The 20971-nt window shown below is 42.7% G+C and overlaps 2 gene segments (V, D, J or C); both read left to right on the top strand.

The window, feature by feature from the left end:
* The first annotated feature begins 455 nt into the window (after positions 1-455).
* On the top strand, positions 456-6636 carry LOC117725267. The segment is given in 3 exon segments: positions 456-535; positions 5323-5648; positions 5734-6636. Coding segments are annotated over 3 exon segments (477 nt in total).
* Positions 6637-9036: 2400 nt separating this feature from the next.
* LOC117725266 lies at positions 9037-20439 on the top strand. The segment is given in 8 exon segments: positions 9037-9486; positions 9697-9999; positions 10242-10247; positions 14864-14899; positions 19283-19624; positions 19716-19730; positions 19845-19951; positions 20121-20439. Coding segments are annotated over 8 exon segments (918 nt in total).
* Positions 20440-20971: the final 532 nt, after the last annotated feature.

Raw genomic sequence — 20971 nt, forward strand, 5'->3', positions numbered from 1 at the left:
TTATGAATAAGTACCAGAGCTTTATTCCTGTAATAAACTCTGTTTCCTAACAAACGGCAACTTCTAGATTAATCTAAAGGTCAGGGTTCGTGGGAGGAGATATAGCTACTTATCTAGCCGACAGAACACACACATTCACACAACATTTCTGTTGCCGTCTCACACAGTTGGTTTCCTGTTTGAACAAGAATACATCTGTGGTTTGATGAAAAAAGGCTGGAAAGTACATGTACTCAAGTATTGTTCTTGATTTAGAGTTTTGAGCTGCTTGTACTTTACACAAGGGTTAAGTCCCTGCAGTACCCTATCTGCCCACTGGGGTATGAGTGTTCCTACCTCTTGGAGTGCAGTACCCCCCCCCCCCTGACCACTATGTGTCTCCCTTCTATTTATCCTGTATTCTGAGACGCTCTTGTTTCCTCTTCTTCTTATTTCTTATTTTTTATTTCCGGTCTCGCTCTTCCAGTTGAGGAGGATTAGCTGTAGGCTAGCCCTCGTGGCTTAATGCCTGCTCCCTTTTTCTTTTCCGTATCAGGTAAGAAGCGCGTGTGTCTGAAACAGAATTTTGCAGATAAAGAATTTAAAAAAAGGATCATGTAAAGTTGTACATTTAATGTTAATAATAATATTATAATAATAAGGGATATATTTATATGTTAAAATTAACTGAAAAACTGAAATCCCTAATCACGATATCTCAAAATATGATTTTATCCCGCTAAGATACCATTGAAAGACGATAAATGATCATATTAAGTTATTATTGCCCAGCCTTACGACGGAGTGTTCAAGAATCAACGATCATGTATTACATATAGTTTCCAAGAACGCATCTCTTATTAATTTCAGTGTTTTAGAAACCACATTTTGACTTTCTTTCCCCATTGTTCCAGTAGGTGGAGCTGGAGCACTGAAATATAGATTTGATAAGCGGGTGTTGATAACGAGTCTACAGTGAGCTCTACACCGAGTGTTGTGTTGATTCAGACAGCAATCAACATCCCGACATTATACTCTTTATCTTGGCTCACTTTTAACATTCAGTAATAATACAACTTTATCTTTTTGAGGAACTTGTCAGCAAAGCAGGGGTGTAGTTTCCTTCTCCTATAAATAAAAACTATGCTTATCAGCATTTATGGTTACAAGTTGCACCTCGTACAAACCCCTCCCACCCAGCAGCATTTTGTTCAAGCTTTCGTCAGTTATGAAACAGAGATGCCGTTTCTTCATCACTTCCTTTTCCTCTTCAAGATCCCAGCGACTTACATCTGAAAAACTCTCAGCTGCAGTCCGACATGTTATGAAAAGGGTTTTGAGTCTCTATTCGAGTCAAAATGATCGGCCTCCTCTCCTGTTGTCTGGCCGGTAAACGCCTTTTCAAATAGAACTGGCAAATATGTGAGTGGGAATATTGTCTTCCCTCATAAATATGATGTAACCAAGTTTGTTCTCCGTCGATCTTTAGAGACCACTCTTGGTTAAATACAGATCACGTAGGTACAAGTCTCCCAGTGAGCAGTTTACATTCAGAAGAATCTGCCCGAGTCAAAACTCATTTGAGAGTTACTTTGAGTAACAACAGACGTCTGGAGGAACTGAAGAGCAGCAGAAAAATAAAATCCTATTCAATAATCTGGGTGAACGGACGTGTAACCTTCCTACTGTTCAGGCCAAAGGACAACGTGTTGTTTCACCTCCAGGGCCGACTGTGAAGAAGCTGGCGTGGCCTCAGTTATTTGGTTTTTCCAACAAACATTGTTCCGGTTGCAGAATGATTGATGTTCTGATTGATATTTATGTAGCGTATGTTTTGAGGCATTTTGTAACCCATTGTTTAGTTATTTTGTAGAGTTGGAGCCTTTTGAGGGGCAGGTGGAGGATACAACTTAAACAAAGTGAAGAAAGTCTGTAAGGCAGAGGATTAAACTATCGTTTGTCACAAAGAGCATTGTGACGCACTGCAGGCCACAAAGTCAGGGAACACTTTGATGAAATTATCATGTTTGTTTGTGTCGCCACCACCTGTTGTTGTTGTCATGCGTGTAAATAAACACTTGACAAAAAGACAGCCCAACAATGTCCAGCGCTTTCAGCATCTCAGGGCGGATCTCATCCACCCCTGGCGCCTTGCCGCCAAGGAGCTTTTTGACTACCTTAGCGACCTCTGCCAGGGATATGGGTGAATCCACCCCAAAGTCTTCCGGCGCTGCCCCCTCTCCGGGGGACATGTTGGCCGGGTTTAGGAGTTCCTCAAAGTGCTCTTTCCACCGCCCGACGATGTCCCCAGTCCGGGTCAGCAGTTCCCCCCCCCCTGCTGAGAACAGCCTGGGGTAGACCCTGCTTTCCCTTCCTGAGCCGTCGGATGGTTTGCCAGAACTTCCTTGAGGCCAACCGAAAGTCCTTCTCCATGGCCTCCCCGAACTCCTCCCATGCCCGAGTTTTAGCCTCCGCGACCATCGTCGCTGCAGCCCTTTTGGCCCGCCGGTACCCGTCAGCTGCTTCAGGAGACCCCTGGGCCAGCCAGGCCCGAAAGGCCTCCTTCTTCAGTTTGACGGCTACCCTCACCCCCGGTGTCCACCACCGGGTTCTAGGGTTGCCGCCACGACAGGCACCGATGACCTTCCGGCCACAGCCCCGAGCAGCCGCGTCCACAATAGAGGCTTTGAACAAGGTCCACTCGGATTCCATGTCCCCAGCCTCCCTCGGGATTTGTGAGAAGTTCTTCCGGAGGGGGGAGTTGAAGACCTCCCGGACAGGATCCTCTGCCAGACGTTCCCAGTTCACCCTCACTACACGTTTGGGCTTGCCAGGTCTCTCTAGCCGAGTCCCCCGCCATCTGATCCAACTCACCACCAGGTGGTGATCAGTTGACAGCTCTGCTCCTCTCTTCACCCGAGTGTCCAAGACATACGGCCGCAGATCAGATGATACGATTACAAAGTCGATCATTGATCTCCGGCCTAAGGTGTTCTGGTACCAGGTACACTTATGAGCCACCTTATGTTCGAACATGGTGTTCGTTATGGACAAACTGTGGCTAGCACAGAAGTCCAACAACAAAACACCATTCGGGTTCAGATCGGGCAAGCCGTTCCTCCCAATCACGCCCCGCCAGGTTTCTCTGTCATTGCCCACGTGAGCGTTGAAGTCTCCCAGGAGAACTATGGAGTCGGCAGGCGGCGCCCTTTCCAGGACCCCTCCCACCGACTCCAAGAAGGCCGGATACTCTGAAATGCTGTTAGGTGCATAAGCACAAACAACAGTCAGAGCCTTACTCCCCGCAACCCGTAGGCGCAGGGAGGCGACCCTCTCGTTCCCCGGGGAAAACTCCAACACAGCGGCGCTCAGCCGGGGGCTCGTGAGTATCTCCACTCCCGCCCGGCGCCTCTCACCCTGGGCAACTCCAGAAAAGGACAAAGTCCAACCCTTCTCCAGGAGCTTGGTTCCAGAGCCCATGCTGTGCGTGGAGGTGAGCCCAACTATATCTAGCTGGTACCGCTCCACCTCCTGCACCAGCTCCGGCTCTTTCCCCGCTAGTGAGGTGACGTTCCACGTCCCTAGAGCTAGTCTATGCTGCCGGCGATCGGCCCGCCCAGGTCTCCCGCCTGGCCCGCCGCCCGGTCTACATAGCACCCGACCCCGATAATTCACCCTGCGGGTGGTGGGTCCACAGGGTGACTGCTGCTCCATGTTGTTCTTTCGGGCTGAGCCCGACCGGGCCCCATGGGCGAAAGCCCGGCCACCAGACGCTCGCCGACGAGCTCCCCTCCTGGGTCTGGCTCCGGGAGGGTGCCCTGGTTTCCCTTGTCCGGGCAAGGTGGCTACAATCCGTGGGCTGCTTATCATCAGGGTTTGTTGTATATATATATATATATATTTTGATGCTTATCAAGATAATATTGTGATTATTCTGGACATTACATTTTAATATTGCCTCAGGCCTACTCTGTACTAACTGAATGTGTTTCCTGACATTTGTATTTAAATTGAGTTGTATCCTAATCATTTTCTCGTTGGTTTAACACTGTGATAAATTCTACATTAATTCAGTTTTAATTCCAATAAACATTCAAACCTATACCTACAATTTGGCTAGAAATGGAGAGTGATGGAAAAGCTCAATGTTAAAAATAAAAACAAGTTAATTCTTGACAATGGAAACCTTGAAAAGAATGATCTTAACTCGAGGTCCACTAACTGGACCCTTGTGCATTACCAAAGACCACAGGCTCCAGAAACAGCTAGTGAGTAACCTTGAGTTAAGATTATTAAGTCAAACGTTAAGTCATCATTCCTTATTACTAGTTTGCGTTAAAACATTATCAAATGTGTATTTAAAACTGTTCTTAAGAATGCAACTATTACAATCCAACACAATAATCATCAAAGATGTCTAATGAACCCTGTTAATGGTGACGTTTTTAAATGCAGGGTCCTACGGGCGAATATTTTTTATATTTTTGAATTATTACCAACATTTCACTTCATACATACTGTGAATATACATTATTTATGTTTTGTTCATGTGATCAGACAACACTGACTTTAATAAATCGATTAATGTATTAAAAACAACAGATTGTAATTCATATTATATGTAAAGTGAACATATTGATCGTCAGGACAGAAATAACATTCTCATATAATAAAATACATAAACATGTACTGCTTCCTCCCACTAAAGCCAAACTCCTGCTGTACTTCCAACACTAACAATGATGTATCGTCAGCTTCAGGGTTCATTTCAGGTCTTTGTTGTCTAGCTTCCTGTCACAAGGTGGCATTACAGCGTGTCTGTGGTGTGTGTTGGGTGGTGCAATATAACACCACCCAACAAAAAAACATGTTTCCTGATGGGAGGGTCTACAGCAATATTTAGTAATAACTGTGATAATACAGTGATAAAAACACAATAACAAGGATGTTGAGTCATAAAACACAACAACAGGGTGACCACTGTCTTCTGCTTAGCCCTTAATGTCATAATGGTGCCAGGTAACCTTCACAGGTGTATCATCTAAAACTTGTTTTATGCACAATGACTCCGCCCACTAATGACTTGGGAGGCTTCACTCAAAGGAGGAGGTTGGAAAAGCTCCGTATAACTGCTTCAGTCATCGCAACAACAAATTGGTAATCGTATGTATTTAGATGTACATTTCTGCAGTATCAGTAATGTACATTGTCTTCCTTTGCATTGCTTTGGGATCTTTTCTGGTGTCAGGTAATGCACTCGCAATTGTTTCAAGACATTTTATTTCAATGTTTTTATCCAAATCTGCACTATTTTATATTTTATATTATTCCACTTTCCCACAGGCTCTTCTCTCAGTGAGCAAGTACACCAGACTCCAGCTGACATGTACAACAAACCTGAAGAAAAAGCCACAATAAGCTGCTCACACAGCATTCAGAACTACAATCAAATCCTCTGGTACAAACAATCGAGGGATGAAAAACTGCAGTTCCTGGGACACATGTTTATAACCTCCACATACCCAGAGGCTGGACTGGATGTGAAGATGGACGGGAGTGCAAAAAAAGACCAAACCTGCACACTAACAGTTGAAGGACTCAGCCTGAAGAGCAGTGCAGTGTACTTCTGTGCTGCTAGATTACACAGTGCTTCACTTCACTGCTCCTCGGTACAAAAACCTCCTCATCACACATTCTGGTATCTCTGTATTAAAGCTCACGGCCCCGTGCACCTGTGTTCCTTCCTCTCATAAGGTGGCAGTACATCTGACTGGTGTTGGAGTTGACATGAAATCAGAGATGAACTGCAGCCACAACAAGGATGACGGTCTCAACCACATGTTCTGGTACAGACAGCGTCCTGGGAGACCATGACCCTCGTGGTGTACACAGTTTTTGGTGGACTATGAGGGGCTGTGAAAGACTTGCAGCTCGAGGACAGCGGTGTGTATTTCTGAGCAAACACAGTGATGTGAGAAGTAAGATGTACAGTAGGTGGAGCTGGAGCTGCAGAAACACTCAACACTGACATTTAATGGAGCTGGTTGACAGAGGAGGGCCTTGATAAAAGAGTCTAGTAAACTGTAAGTCAGGTGTTCTGTGTTCATTCAGACTGGAGGTCAACATGCCAACATTATTCTACTTATCTTGGATCATTCATGAAGGAATTATCATTGTATCCATAGTTTCCACACGGTTTACTCATTCTCTGCTGCTCTTGGTTTGATGCCGTCGTCTCTGCCAGTGATGCTGTTTCATCTGCACTTTCAGACCTCAGGAGAGGAATCAGTTGGATCTGCGTTGCTCACAGTGACTTTAATCTGAATGTCAGCAACTTAAACTTCCAAAACTTTATGATAACTACTTTTACTATTTAAAGGCTTTTTAGTAACCACTTTATTTTGAGGAAGTCCAAATGATCCATTTTCTTTTTTTATGTTGCCTAGCAGGTAAAACTAGTTAAAATACAATTGGCTATTATGAAGGTGAAAAGGGCTTCATTTACATGTTTAACCTGTCACGATGCACTATTTAATTTCTCCGTCCAGGTGGTTGTCTGGGTCTCGATGTCCGTCAGTCTCCCTCTGATCTCATCTCAAAGCCTGGGGTCAAAGTGCAGATGTTCTGCAGCCATGACAGAACCAACTACAGGCTGATGCTCTGGTACCAGCGGTCTCCTGGAGACACAGCTATGAAGCACATTGGATATTTGTACTATAAAGAGGTCACAATGGAAGAGCCGTATAAAGATCATTTCAGCATGTCTGGAGATTTGGGAGTAAATACAGCAAAGAGTGGCTCTCTTATAGTCACACTTACACCAGAGCACAGTGCAGTGTACTACTGCGCAGCAAGTGAAGCACGCTGACAGAAATCCCTTCTGAACTTTACAAAAACTCTGCACCATCTTTTCTCATCAGTGGTTAATAATAAGACGTGCAACAAACCGCTCCCAGACACCTGCTGTTGTGCTTTGGTTTGATGCAATCATATCACGAATAGCGAATACAACGGTGTTTCTCTTTTACTGGTTTCATCTATTTTGACAGTTATTATTACAGTAAAAATTTAAACATCTCATGAAAAAAGTTGGAAGCCACGCCTCCTTTCTACCTCATGTTTACCTCCTGATTAAAGGCGACTCAGTTTACAACTTGAGTAACTCGTGCTCCATGTCGGATCTCCACATGATGATGAGGTTTCTCTTTGGCTTCGTCCTCACAGGTAACGACCGACTGGTTCTGAAGTAAGATGCGCTCTCCGGTTTTACCTCCACTTCTAAAATCAACAATCTGTCCGACTCTGTTTACAGCCGGTCTTTCTGTGGGGGTTCAGGTCCAGCAGTCTCCCTCGGACCTCATCAGAGAGGCCGGGGATGAAGTGCAGCTCGTCTGCACGCACGGACGACCCGACTACAGAGTGATGCTGTGGTACCAGCAGCCACGCGAAGGCCACGCCATGACACTTATTGGTTATGGATATGCGCAGTTCAGCGATGAAAACATGGAAGAGCCGTTTAGAAAGCATTTCGGATTAGCCGGAGATTTGAGTGGAGACCAAGCAAAGAATAGTTCGCTTTCCATAATCAATCTAAAGGCACCTGAACACACCGCAACGTACTTTTATGCAGCCAGTCAGGCACAGTGCAGCAAACATCCATCCGCTCTTGAGGAAAACCTCTTCAGCCCTCAAAGTAGGTCAAAGAGTGCATTAAGTCCCCAACCTGATTAAAAGAGTTTTTACTTTGACAACTTTTCACCCTCTTTTTTTAACGTTTATAATTTGTTTACGAATTAAGATCCCTTTCCTGCCCAGGACAAATGAACAGCTCATCTTTGATTCTTGATATTCAACAACAGAGCGTCCATCAAACCTTTCTGAATCAAAACTACAAAAAGTATTTTACTAAAGCTTTGAATATTCTCAGCCAGGGGTTCCCAAGTCATCAGGACAAGCCACGAAATATTTAAATAACGCTTCATATTAATTAGGAACTATAGTGGTCATCATAGCCTATTTTTATGGTAATCAACTGGAACCTGGTGCAGTCAGTGTTGCATTTACCTCACTGCCCCGCCCCCAAAAACAAAAGACTAAAGACTTTAAACTTAAGTAGGTCATCAGTTCACAAGGAAACCAGTCAGTCATCACCAGAATGTCAGCTATCAGCGTCACGTGACATTTCCTGCATGTGTTCCTGTGTTGCTCGGAGGTATATCTCTATATACTTTATTCTGATATATGTCATAATCAGAATAAAGTACAGACCAAATGAAAGTATGTTTTTTTGTGGAATGGTGAACTTTTCTATTGCAAATCTTCTCAGTTATTACCCTCCAGTGTAACTGTTGTCATTTAACGAAAAAGAAGGGCAGTGTTTCCTGCCTTTCAGGAAAAGGCAGACTGAATTGAAGACAGTTTCTCTGTACACACTTTTTTTCTCGACATCACTTCCTGTCCCGCCCTCTGATCCACAAAGCTGAGCGACTCAAGCTGGTTCTTCTCATTCGACATGATGCCGTCTCGTCTCATCGGTTCCATCATCACTGTGTTCTGGATTAAAGGTATTGCACATTGATGACTAATCAAATTAACCCGAATATTATTATCCACCAATCATTGATTGACTTTCTTACTGCTGTTGTTTAATCCAAGCGCACAACAAGGTTTTATCCACTAGTGGCAAGACATGACATCACTACTCAACATCGCTTCTCCATCTCTTTCCAGGAGTTTACCTCAGTAAAGAAAAACAAGTGGTCCAGACTCCAACTGAACTGTTTGTCCAACCAAATGATGAGGTCACCCTGAGCCTCACACATGAAATCACAAACTATGACAGTATTCTCTGGTATCAGCGCTCAGCAGGAGACACTTCCCTGAAGCTGATTGCCTACATGGCCTATAAAAGGCCTACAGTCGAGACGCCATTTAAAAGCCGCTTTAACGTGAGCGGAGATGGAGAGAAAGCAGCTTATCTTCACACCCTGAGCCTGAGACACCCTGAAGACAGCGGACAATATTTTGGAGCAGCATTTTATACACAGTACTGAAGACGGTGGCGCTCTCATACAAAAACCTCCATAGCGATCCAGCAGATAGCGTCACACCAACAGGAAACCAGTGGAACCATGTGACACGCTCTCAAACTGCTGAAAGATGTCTGTGAATGTGGAAGATTTGTTGAGTTCCCTTTTGTATGTCGAAGTAAACGTTAAAGAGATAGGGGTTTGAGAATAAGGATTTTTTAAAACTCCTCTGGCTCCTTCACAAAAAGCTGGTGGCCCACAGTATCAAACAAACACTGACATAGAAACCACAAACACAGCTGCTCCCCTAATGCTAATGAGACTCTTTTGTCTGTGAAACACGGCAGAGACTATGATGTCATTTCCTCCTCATAGATCTCAAAGTGTTGGCTCTTTATGTTTTCATTCATCTCCCCGTCCTACATCAAAATGATTCCAGGCTTCCACACATTGACTTTCTTTGTGCTTTGGGCTGCAGGTAAAGTTAATTTTTTTAAATCAAAATAAAAAAGAAACAATTGGGCTTCCTATCATCAATTTTGTAGTGTAAATAATTCACATTTTCATAAATTGCAGATGAAAAGCAAAAAACAAAGCTATGAAAAGATCTAAGAAATATTGTAGTTATTTAGAAAATATGTTTATCATGCTGGTAACATCTCTTCTGTTATTTTTGTGAGTGTTTCAGGCGTTTCTCAGTCTGTGCTGATCACCCAGTGGCCCCAGTACGTCTCCAGTCTTCCCAGTGGCATGGCAGAAATGCACTGCTACCAGAACAACACCAATTATGAATATCTGTACTGGTACCGACAGCTGAGTGGAGGAGGTTTCCAGTGTATGGTGTATATAATAGCGGGTACTGCAAACTACGAAGAGGGATTCAAAACTGGTTTTGAGGCAGTGAAGTCGAAGGAGAAGCACTGGTCTCTGAAGATAACCAGCGCTCAGAAGAACGACGAGGCTGTTTACCTGTGTGCTGTCAGTCTACACGGTGCTGTGGCAGACCTCAGGTCTGTGACAACAACATACAGCGGAGAGGCTGTGTATTGTTCCGACACCTGACTGATGTCAAGTGATATCACATGGAAGCGAGGAAGGTAGAAAGAAAAGATAACATGAATAAACTGCTCTCTGAAATAGTTTAGTTTGTTATTGATCATCTGTTTAAAAAAACAACCTTTGTGTTTCTATGAAAAGCGACAGCCTGCAGTCCTGAATAGATTCCACCGACAGGTGGAGGTACAGCACCTGGCATGAAGCCGTTATCAAGACAATAAAGTGATGAACTAACAGACGCAATGCCTCCCCTCATTACTCTGAGACATGTATTTGTCCTGGGAGAACCTCACTCACATTAGTGCCTGACGATGTCGTCACCTGTGCACGCATTGGGTTTCCTCTTCATCGGTTTTTCATGTTAACTCGTAGTGGATGTGCCCCCCAACAGGTGCTGGAATGATCCAGTTTCTACACATCATATATGTGAGTTTACACTTCTGTACATCGAGGTGAGGCACAATAAAAACGTTGTTTGTGTGCTGCAGGTCTCACGGTTGAAGTTCTTCAGTCTGGAGATCAGACGTCCCACCCGGGACTCGCGGTGACCTTTGTGTGCCACCTGGGTCCAGGGTTGAGCATGAACAGCTACTTCATGTTCTGGTACAGACAAACCCACTACGGAGCTCCACTGGAGTTCCTCACCAGCGAATACGAGCAAACCGCGAAGAACTTCCAGTCGTTTATTGATTCTGCCAAAAACAAGTTTTCTCTTCTAATGACTGGGGTGCTCCTGGATGACAGCAGCACCTACTTCTGTGCTGCCAGTCACAGTGATGCACACGGACCAGACAGTCATACAAATACCAAGTCTGGGTGTCATGAGGCTCACAGGCAGGAAGGAGCTGTGGTTTGTTTGGTTTTTGTAATAAATGTGTGGAACAATAGAAAAAATAGCATTGATCCAGTAGGGAACTACTTTATGTACAGTATATATACATAGTTAAATATCGCGATAAATAAACATATCTGTTTATTTTCTGCCCGAGGCCCTCTAGGTTTGTAGCCTTTGCAGATTAGAGTACATGGGACGTTATCGTTGATTGTCACAGTCTTCAACCAACCATTAATTCAAATCTCCATTTACCATGTAAAATGGATTATTATTATCATTATTATCCTCTTTGAAGAATATCAACAGACTGTATGGCCCTTTGTTTAAAAAGTAATGCAATTGTATATTTTACTATTTGCTCTATACACAAGACTGGTAGAGGAGAGGTCAGGGGTCACCAAACAATTAGGATTCATCCTCTGAAAAAGTTTTTAAAAAACACAACTGTTTTAAGTCAGTGTTTTTTTCCATTAATGCATTTCTAAAACACTACATGAAATATGAAACTTCAAAAAATAAATGCACTTTATTTTCCTGAAACAGCAACAATGTGTTGTTTTTTTGTTGCATGATTCTTTGATTGAGCAGTTCATTCTGCGACACGGAGCCTCTTTCGTGCCAGACACCGAAAAGATCCATATTAAACCAAAGTTATGAAATAATTGTTTATATTATCATTACATTTTTTTATGTACAATTTACTAAGAGGTAATATAAAAAACAAAAACACAAGACAGACTCCGAAGACTCATTTCTTAATCAGTTATTGGGAATGACAGTCAGTCCCAAGTATGTAATGTGATCACGTGACCTCATGGTTTATTTATGCTGAACAGAGCGACGTGTGAATCATTTATCTGGGAGGAGGCTCATGGCTGACATGTTTACCACCACAGGGCTTTATCTGTTGCTTCTTTTACACTCAGGTGGGTTTTTGTGCGTTAACTCGTAGTGGATGTGCCCCCCAACAGGTGCTGGAATGATCCAGTTTCTACACATCATATATGTGAGTTTACACTTCTGTACATCGAGGTGAGGCACAATAAAAACGTTGTTTGTGTGCTGCAGGTCTCACGGTTGAAGTTCTTCAGTCTGGAGATCAGACGTCCCACCCGGGACTCGCGGTGACCTTTGTGTGCCACCTGGGTCCAGGGTTGAGCATGAGCAGCTACTACATGTTCTGGTACAGACAAACCCACTACGGAGCTCCACTGGAGTTCCTCACCAGCGAATACGAGCAAACCGCGAAGCGCTTCCAGTCATTTATCGACAACAACAGGTTCTCTCTTCTAATGACTGGGGTGCTCCTGGATGACAGCAGCACCTACTTCTGTGCTGCCAGTCACAGTGATGCACACGGACCAGACAGTCATACAAATACCAAGTCTGGGTGTCATGAGGCTCACAGGCAGGAAGGAGCTGTGGTTTGTTTGGTTTTTGTAATAAATGTGTGGAACAATAGAAAAAATAGCATTGATCCAGTAAGGAACTACTTTATGTACAGTATATATACATAGTTAAATATCGCGATAAATAAACATATCTGTTTATTTTCTGCCCGAGGCCCTCTAGGTTTGTAGCCTTTGCAGATTAGAGTACATGGGACATTATCGTTGATTGTCACAGTTTTCAACCAATCAGATCTTTAGTTTGACATGCTGGGCGTATTCATTATATCTCTGTCATTCACCACTTTCAAAACAGCATGTAAAACCCATTAATTTAAATCTGCATATAGCCATTGATACTAGTTTTTTAAAATGTTGTTTCTCACAATCGTCATCATCTATTGTTTTTCTTTTCCATGTAAAGTGCCTTGAGTACCTTTTAAGGCGCTATACAAATAAAAGAGATTATTATTATCATTATTATCTTCTTTGAAGAATGTTAACAGACTGTATGGCCCTTTATTTAATAAGTAATGCAATTGTATATTTTACTATTTGCTCTATACACAAGACTGGTAGAGGAGAGGTCAGGGGTCACCAAACAATTAGGATTCATCCTCTAAAAAAGTTTTAAAAAAACACAACTGTTTTAAGTCAGTGTTTTTTCCATTAATGCATTTCTAAAACACATAAAAAATGAAATAAATGCACTTCATTTTCCTGAAACAGCAACAATGTGTTGTTTTTTTGTTGCATGATTCTTTGATTGAGCAGTTCATTCTGCGACAAAAGTCAGTTCAGTAACATCACGTGACCTCTCAGTAACATCATGTGACCTCTCAGTAACATCATGTGACCTCTCAGTAACATCACGTGACCTCTCAGTGACATCACGTGACCTCTCAGTGACATCATGTGACCTCTCAGTGACATCATGTGAACTCAGTGACCTCTCAGTGACGTCAAGGAGCACAGAACCAGAGTTAATGAACAGAAGTGAGCGCCGCTAGTCCGGTGGGATCGGGGCTCGTGTCCTGTAAAGGCAGCGGCCCCTTGGGGGGCCACCATATGTTTGATTCCCGTCAACATACTGGACGCAGCGGCTGATTCTGAGACTCCTGCAGACGTTCCTGCAACACCACAAAGATGATCAGCTCAGATTAATAAGCAGGTGTTCACATTTTAAGTACAACGATTATTTCCCTGTACAGTTTAAATCTGTGAGCAGCCTGACGAGACTCGAGCTTATCGCGTTTTAGAGGTTATCACTTACTGACCTCTGTAGGGTCCGTGTGGTACTGCACTTAGACTCGGTCATTAAAGGAGAGGTCAATGAGGAAGAGGAGCTAAAGGACTCTAAAAGGCTTCATAGAACTGAGCGGCATCACAGAGTCAAGTAAAAATACTCAAAATGACACTTTTCACATTACACAATGTTAAGTGGTGAATGTTACTCAGTAAACGAGCGTCTCCTCCGTTCACTAGTTCCTGGGTGGATAGAGAGGTGTGACCAACAGAGACGTCCCTCCCTCTGAACATCTTCAAACCAACAAACAAAGACCAGTTCCTCTCCTCCTTCCCGCCGCTCTTGCTTCTTTTCTCAGCCGTACCAGAAATAGCAGCAGTCGGGTTGGAGGCCGCTCAGCCGCCAGTCAGCCCGACCTGAACATCTGCTCTCTCTCACAGAGAGATGGAGGCTGAGATATGGAGAGGCTGGGTGGGGGAAGGAGAGAGGAGAGAGCGGAAGACACTTCAGGTTTTTGTGTGATGCTTTTTCACCGTGGGGACATGGGGGCCACGGTGATACAACCCCATAGAGCCGCTGTACAAAAACCTCCTCCCATTGACTCCCAGTGTGGAGACCACGACATGCTACCTGGGACCCTTGGAAGAGCAGAACAATCAATATTCTGAAGGTGTGAAAGCTGTCAGGCCAAACTGGAACCGGAAAGGCAACATTCATGGGAAAACTGGTTAAAAAGTATTTTAAAAAATAAATAATTATGAATCATGTGTGGAGCACTGGGATGCTTCTTTCATTCATCCTGCCAAAAGCAACATATTTGGACATTATGAAGCTCGTCCTGCATGTTGAAACCTGCTTCCTCCTCTGGATTATCACACTGTGTTTCAATATTACGTTTATGGGAAGTTTTGAGACGTTTTGGGAGCGGAGACCTTCAGTGTGACTTTGGATCTGAAGCTTACTTTGGAAAGGGAACCAAACTCACTGTTTTAGGTAAATATTTCAGTTTATTATTGAGGTTTGTTCAATGCATTATTGCTTTAGAGTCTTAGTAGACACAGAAGTATTGGTAAAGGTTTAGGATTGCAAACATAGAGAAAGACTCAGGAGTTTCATGCTCAGTATTTCTGCACTGTGACAATGCAAACGAAGCTTACTTTGGAAAAGGAACCAAACTCACTGTTTTGGGTAAGTCACGGATGGTCTGATGGAACACATGTAATATGATTTGTCATTATGGTGGTGCATTAACAAACTTAACGTATCTTATAGTTCAAGTTCAGCTCAGGGCTTTTTGATGTTAGGCTTAAGCGCTGTGCTAATTACGAAGCCTATTTCGGCCAGGGAACGAAACTGACGGTTCTCGGTAAGTTAGACTTCAAACCTTCTGATTATTTCTCTGGTGTAGAAAAAGTAGAACGAATAAAAGCAGTTTTGGTGTCTGGGGGAAACAAAACAGATTGCAATGCAATACATGTTGGATCTCAATTTTAAGAAGAAGAAAAACACATTTAATACAATAAAGACCATTTGAAAGAAGCTAAAGACGCAAAGTAAAAGCAGCATGTTGGGCTGTTTAGAGCAGCGGTCAGGTTCACTGTGACTCTGGTGGAGCAGCAGAGGCTCACTTTGGTGGAGGAACAAAGTTAACGGTTTTAGGTAAGAAAACATTTGAAGTTTATTAAATACTGCTCAGGTATGATGTTGGTAAGATGTCTCGGACACTGTTGATTCACTCCTAACAACCAGTGATTAAACCATGATTACAGCTGTTGCTGGTATTAATAACCCTGGTATTATAACACTGGTATTAATAACCCATGTATTATAACACTGGTATTAATAACACTAACATAGTCACAAACGCATGTGGACATTTAAGAGGTGAAGGTTAGAAACATGTGACTCTTTTGCCCACTAAAGTAGATTAAGTTCTTGAAGCCGTCAAAGAGTGACACAGTTGGAATAGCGGCCCAGATAAAGAGGCAGCCGGAGGTTTTGTCTCAGTGGAAAGTCTCTGTGCTCCTACTCAGAGGTTTTCTTTGGAGCTGGAACCAAACTCACTGTTTTAGGTAAGAAAACCTGCAGCGTCTCAGAGAAGAAGATTCTCTGCTGGTTATTTATATGCAACATTATACGGGCAATACTAAGAATATATTGTAAAGACATTTTATTTGATGGCTGTGAGGCAAAAGTGGACAAAAGTGTGAAAGAAGTTAATGCAGACGTTAGTTTGTGTCGGTAAAGAACAGCGTCGTCTGTGTTCTCCAGTAAAAGTACAGCAGCAATAAAACATTTGGCTGTCCGCCCAGATTATTCCTCTAAAGACACTTCTTCTTATCAGCGCTGTGAAACACTGAGTTCACAGTCGGAGGCTCACTCTGGAGCTGGAACTAAACTCACCGCTCTCGGTAAGACAGTCAAAGTGATTCCATATATACACCGACATTAATTATCAAAAGAATGATATCAAATTGAGACTTTTACCGGTTATCTTGTGCTCTTAAATGATAGACCTAAAATGAGCAGTTTGATCATTTTGAGATAGAATTTTCTTTTGAAGTTTTGTGTGCAAAGTTAAACATTTTTTAGTTCACCTGAAGAAGAGCACAAAGACAGTGTCGAGCTTTCAGCTCAGAGCTCGAGCGGTTGTTCTTGTGCAGCCTCGTGTCAGTGTGAACAACTACGAGCCTGCTTACTTTGGCGGTGGCACCAGACTGACAGTGTTGGGTAAGAAAATGACACAACATCGTATGCATGAATCTATATTCTCTGATCCTAAATCTGCAGAATTATTTAAAAAAGGAAATGTTGCATCAACGTAATACAATAAATCTCTCGGTTGCTGCACGAGGTCCAGGCACCACTTTGTTATGTTAATTCATTAGTGATTTAAAGTTTTGCACTAAAAGTATTAACAAAGGCAACTTTGTCTCGTTCATATAAAAGTGGAAAAAAGTAACAAGGCATTTTATATATATATATATATATATATATATATATATATATATATATATATATATATATATATATATATATATATCTGTGACATACATGGTTGTACCGTATGTGTACTGGTTGGTAAAAGAAAACCTCACAAAAGGAAGTTGAACAAAACAACAGAAGCTTGGTTTAATCTGCATTGTAGTCAGTTTTTGACATGCGAGTCAGCGGTGTGCTCCAGCAGTTATCCTGCTTATTTTGGAGAAGGAACCAAACTGACAGTTCTTGGTAAGTTAAGAAAGAATTGTTTATTTGTTTTGGACACGAGTACAAACAAATCCTTGTTGTTGTTGTTAAAATGTTCAGACTTTGATCGTGCAGCTTTAATTTAGTGATTTATGTCCTTTTGTCGTCGCAGAACCTGGACATGAGGTCACCGGACCAACAGTCAAAGTGCTTCGACCTTCACCAAAGGAGTGTCAAAACCAGGGCGATCAGAAGAAGACCATCGTCTGTGTGGCCAGTGGATTCTACCCAGACCATGTGGGTGTACTCTGGAAGGTCGACGGGGTGGAGGTCACCACCGGGGTGGCGACCGACACCGCTGCTCTCCGGGTTGACAAGTCTTACAGGATCACCAGCAGGCTGAGGGTCTCTGCCAAAGACTGGTTCACGGACGACAAAGAGTTCACCTGCAGCGTCAGCTTCTTCAACGGGATGCATACGGAGATCTATTCACGATCCATTCTGGGGGAGAAAGGTACGCTTCATTTGAAACTGAGAAACCACCTGAACATGTTCTTTTTGCATCGACAACAATCCGTCTAATGCGGTTCTCGGTAAGTTAGACTTCAAACCTTCTGATTATTTCTCTGGTGTTGAAAAAGTAAAACGAGTAAAAGCAGTTTTGGTGTCTGGGGGAAAAAGTTTTGTGTCACATTAAAGTTATTAAACAGATTGCAATGCAATACATGTTGGATCTCAATTTTAAGAAGAAGAAAAACACATTTAATACAATAAAGACCATTTGAAAGAAGCTAAAGACGCAAAGTAAAAGCAGCATGTTGGGCTGTTTAGAGCAGCGGTCAGGTTCACTGTGACTCTGGTGGAGCAGCAGAGGCTCACTTTGGTGGAGGAACAAAGTTAACGGTTTTAGGTAAGAAAACATTTGAAGTTTATTAAATACTGCTCAGGTATGATGTTGGTAAGATGTCTCGGACACTGTTGATTCACTCCTAACAACCAGTGATTAAACCATGATTACAGCTGTTGCTGGTATTAATAACCCTGGTATTATAACACTGGTATTAATAACCCATGTATTATAACACTGGTATTAATAACACTAACATAGTCACAAACGCATGTGGACGTTTAAGAGGTGAAGGTTAGAAACATGTGACTCTTTTGCCCACTAAAGTAGATTAAGTTCTTGAAGCCGTCAAAGAGTGACACAGTTGGAATAGCGGCCCAGATAAAGAGGCAGCCGGAGGTTTTGTCTCAGTGGAAAGTCTCTGTGCTCCTACTCAGAGGTTTTCTTTGGAGCTGGAACCAAACTCACTGTTTTAGGTAAGAAAACCTGCAGCGTCTCAGAGAAGAAGATTCTCTGCTGGTTATTTATATGCAACATTATACGGGCAATACTAAGAATATATTGTAAAGACATTTTATTTGATGGCTGTGAGGCAAAAGTGGACAAAAGTGTGAAAGAAGTTAATGCAGACGTTAGTTTGTGTCGGTAAAGAACAGCGTCGTCTGTGTTCTCCAGTAAAAGTACAGCAGCAATAAAACATTTGGCTGTCCGCCCAGATTATTCCTCTAAAGACACTTCTTCTTATCAGCGCTGTGAAACACTGAGTTCACAGTCGGAGGCTCACTCTGGAGCTGGAACTAAACTCACCGCTCTCGGTAAGACAGTCAAAGTGATTCCATATATACACCGACATTAATTATCAAAAGAATGATATCAAATTGAGACTTTTACCGGTTATCTTGTGCTCTTAATTGATAGACCTAAAATGAGCAGTTTGATCATTTTGAGATAGAATTTTCTTTTGAAGTTTTGTGTGCAAAGTTAAACATTTTTTAGTTCACCTGAAGAAGAGCACAAAGACAGTGTCGAGCTTTCAGCTCAGAGCTCGAGCGGTTGTTCTTGTGCAGCCTCGTGTCAGTGTGAACAACTACGAGCCTGCTTACTTTGGCGGTGGCACCAGACTGACAGTGTTGGGTAAGAAAATGACACAACATCGTATGCATGAATCTATATTCTCTGATCCTAAATCTGCAGAATTATTTAAAAAAGGAAATGTTGCATCAACGTAATACAATAAATCTCTCGGTTGCTGCACGAGGTCCAGGCACCACTTTGTTATGTTAATTCATTAGTGATTTAAAGTTTTGCACTAAAAGTATTAACAAAGGCAACTTTGTCTCGTTCATATAAAAGTGGAAAAAAGTAACAAGGCATTTTATATATATATATATATATCTGTGACATACATGGTTGTACCGTATGTGTACTGGTTGGTAAAAGAAAACCTCACAAAAGGAAGTTGAACAAAACAACAGAAGCTTGGTTTAATCTGCATTGTAGTCAGTTTTTGACATGCGAGTCAGCGGTGTGCTCCGGCAGTTATCCTGTTTATTTTGGAGAAGGAATCAAACTGACAGTTCTTGGTAAGTTAAGAAAGAATTGTTTATTTGTTTTGGACACGAGTACAAACAAATCCTTGTTGTTGTTGTTAAAATGTTCAGACTTTGATCGTGCAGCTTTAATTTAGTGATTTATGTCCTTTTGTCGTCGCAGAACCTGGACTTGAGGTCACCGGACCAACAGTCAAAGTGCTTCGACCTTCACCAAAGGAGTGTCAAAACCAGGGCGATCAGAAGAAGACCATCGTCTGTGTGGCCAGTGGATTCTACCCAGACCATGTGGGTGTACTCTGGAAGGTCGACGGGGTGGAGGTCACCACCGGGGTGGCGACCGACACCGCTGCTCTCCGGGTTGACAAGTCTTACAGGATCACCAGCAGGCTGAGGGTCTCTGCCAAAGACTGGTTCACGGACCACAAAGAGTTCACCTGCAGCGTCAGCTTCTTCAACGGGACGCATACGGAGATCTATTCACGATCCATTCTGGGGGAGAAAGGTACGCTTCATTTGAAACTGAGTAACCACCTGAACATGTTCTCTTTGCATCGACAACAATCCGTCTAATGCATTTATTCTTCTTCCATCAGGGGTCCTGTCCAGAGGTAAATATCATGTTGTACCTGAATGCATCATCGCTACTATTTAATGTCCTGTTTGGGCCCCACGTGGACGTCTCCTCTTTGAATCGTGTCTCTAAACGTTTGAACTCTCTGCAGAGAAATATCTGAGGATCACACAGACGGCCAAAGTCTCCTACAGGGTTTTCATCATCAAGAGCAGCGTCTACGGAGTCTTTGTGGCGTTTCTGGTGTGGAAGCTTCAGGTTTGTTCCATGTTGTTTTACTGGCCCTTCACCTTTTATCCAAACTGCGTATACTCAATACTTTTGCATTTCACATAAATTAGGCTTCCTAGATTGTAATATGTGAATGAACGGGTCATAAAAAAGAGTTTGTGACGTTATGACATCGTGTCCTTTCTGTCTGTTGCAGAGTTCAGCCGGGAAGCAGAGCGACTGAGAGCTGAGGCCTGAACACACCATCTTTGTCTTTCTGTCAATATAATTAATAGTTATACTTCCACGGCTTTGCGTGTCACAGCATATTTGCGTTCATATGTAAATGAGCCAATCAAATTCTTCTAACAACAGAGGAACACATTCCTATTGCGATGTTAACGCCGTCCCTGTCATGTGCGTATTATAAAGATATTAGCTGTGAATTCTCTCACAAACACGTCTCCTGTACGTTTGTGCTTGTGAATTATTTGATGCTTGATTTTCTTCTCAATAAAAAAAAGTATGTCAAATGATCTAAAAGATTGAATGATAATTTATGATCAAGTTTACATGCAGTATGAATATAACCAGAAATGTGTATGCGTTAACCTTCATTTCAGACTAAAGTCTTGAACGAGTCTGGATTAAGCAGATCTAAAGCAATATCAGTGCTGATATGAAGTTATGATGCTCTCACATCTCGTCAGATCACTTTTTCCAAAGATGGTGTTTTTTTAGCTGCCATTTCTCATCATGTTGAAGCATCTCAGCTCAGGGAAACTTCATAAGCAGGTTCATTTGAGTCATAACATTTTCCAACAAGCAACCAGACAGACGACTTTATTTAAGTCGTATCTATTGAGAGAAGCTTAAGACGCTTTACGCTCTCTTCCTGAGTACAGAAGTTGTTCCTTTTAGTTCAAACACGCTCATCAGGAAAGTAAATGTGCGAGTCGACCGCACGACAACAGGAAGTCAACGTGCTCGTCTGAGAACAGAAGAAGGTCAAAGCTGTCGTTGGTGAGGGAGACGAACCGGAGCTTGAAGCCCTGCAGAGCGACAGAG

This window comes from Cyclopterus lumpus, chromosome 22 (genome assembly GCF_009769545.1).
Source record: "Cyclopterus lumpus isolate fCycLum1 chromosome 22, fCycLum1.pri, whole genome shotgun sequence".
Lineage (NCBI taxonomy): Eukaryota > Metazoa > Chordata > Actinopteri > Perciformes > Cyclopteridae > Cyclopterus > Cyclopterus lumpus.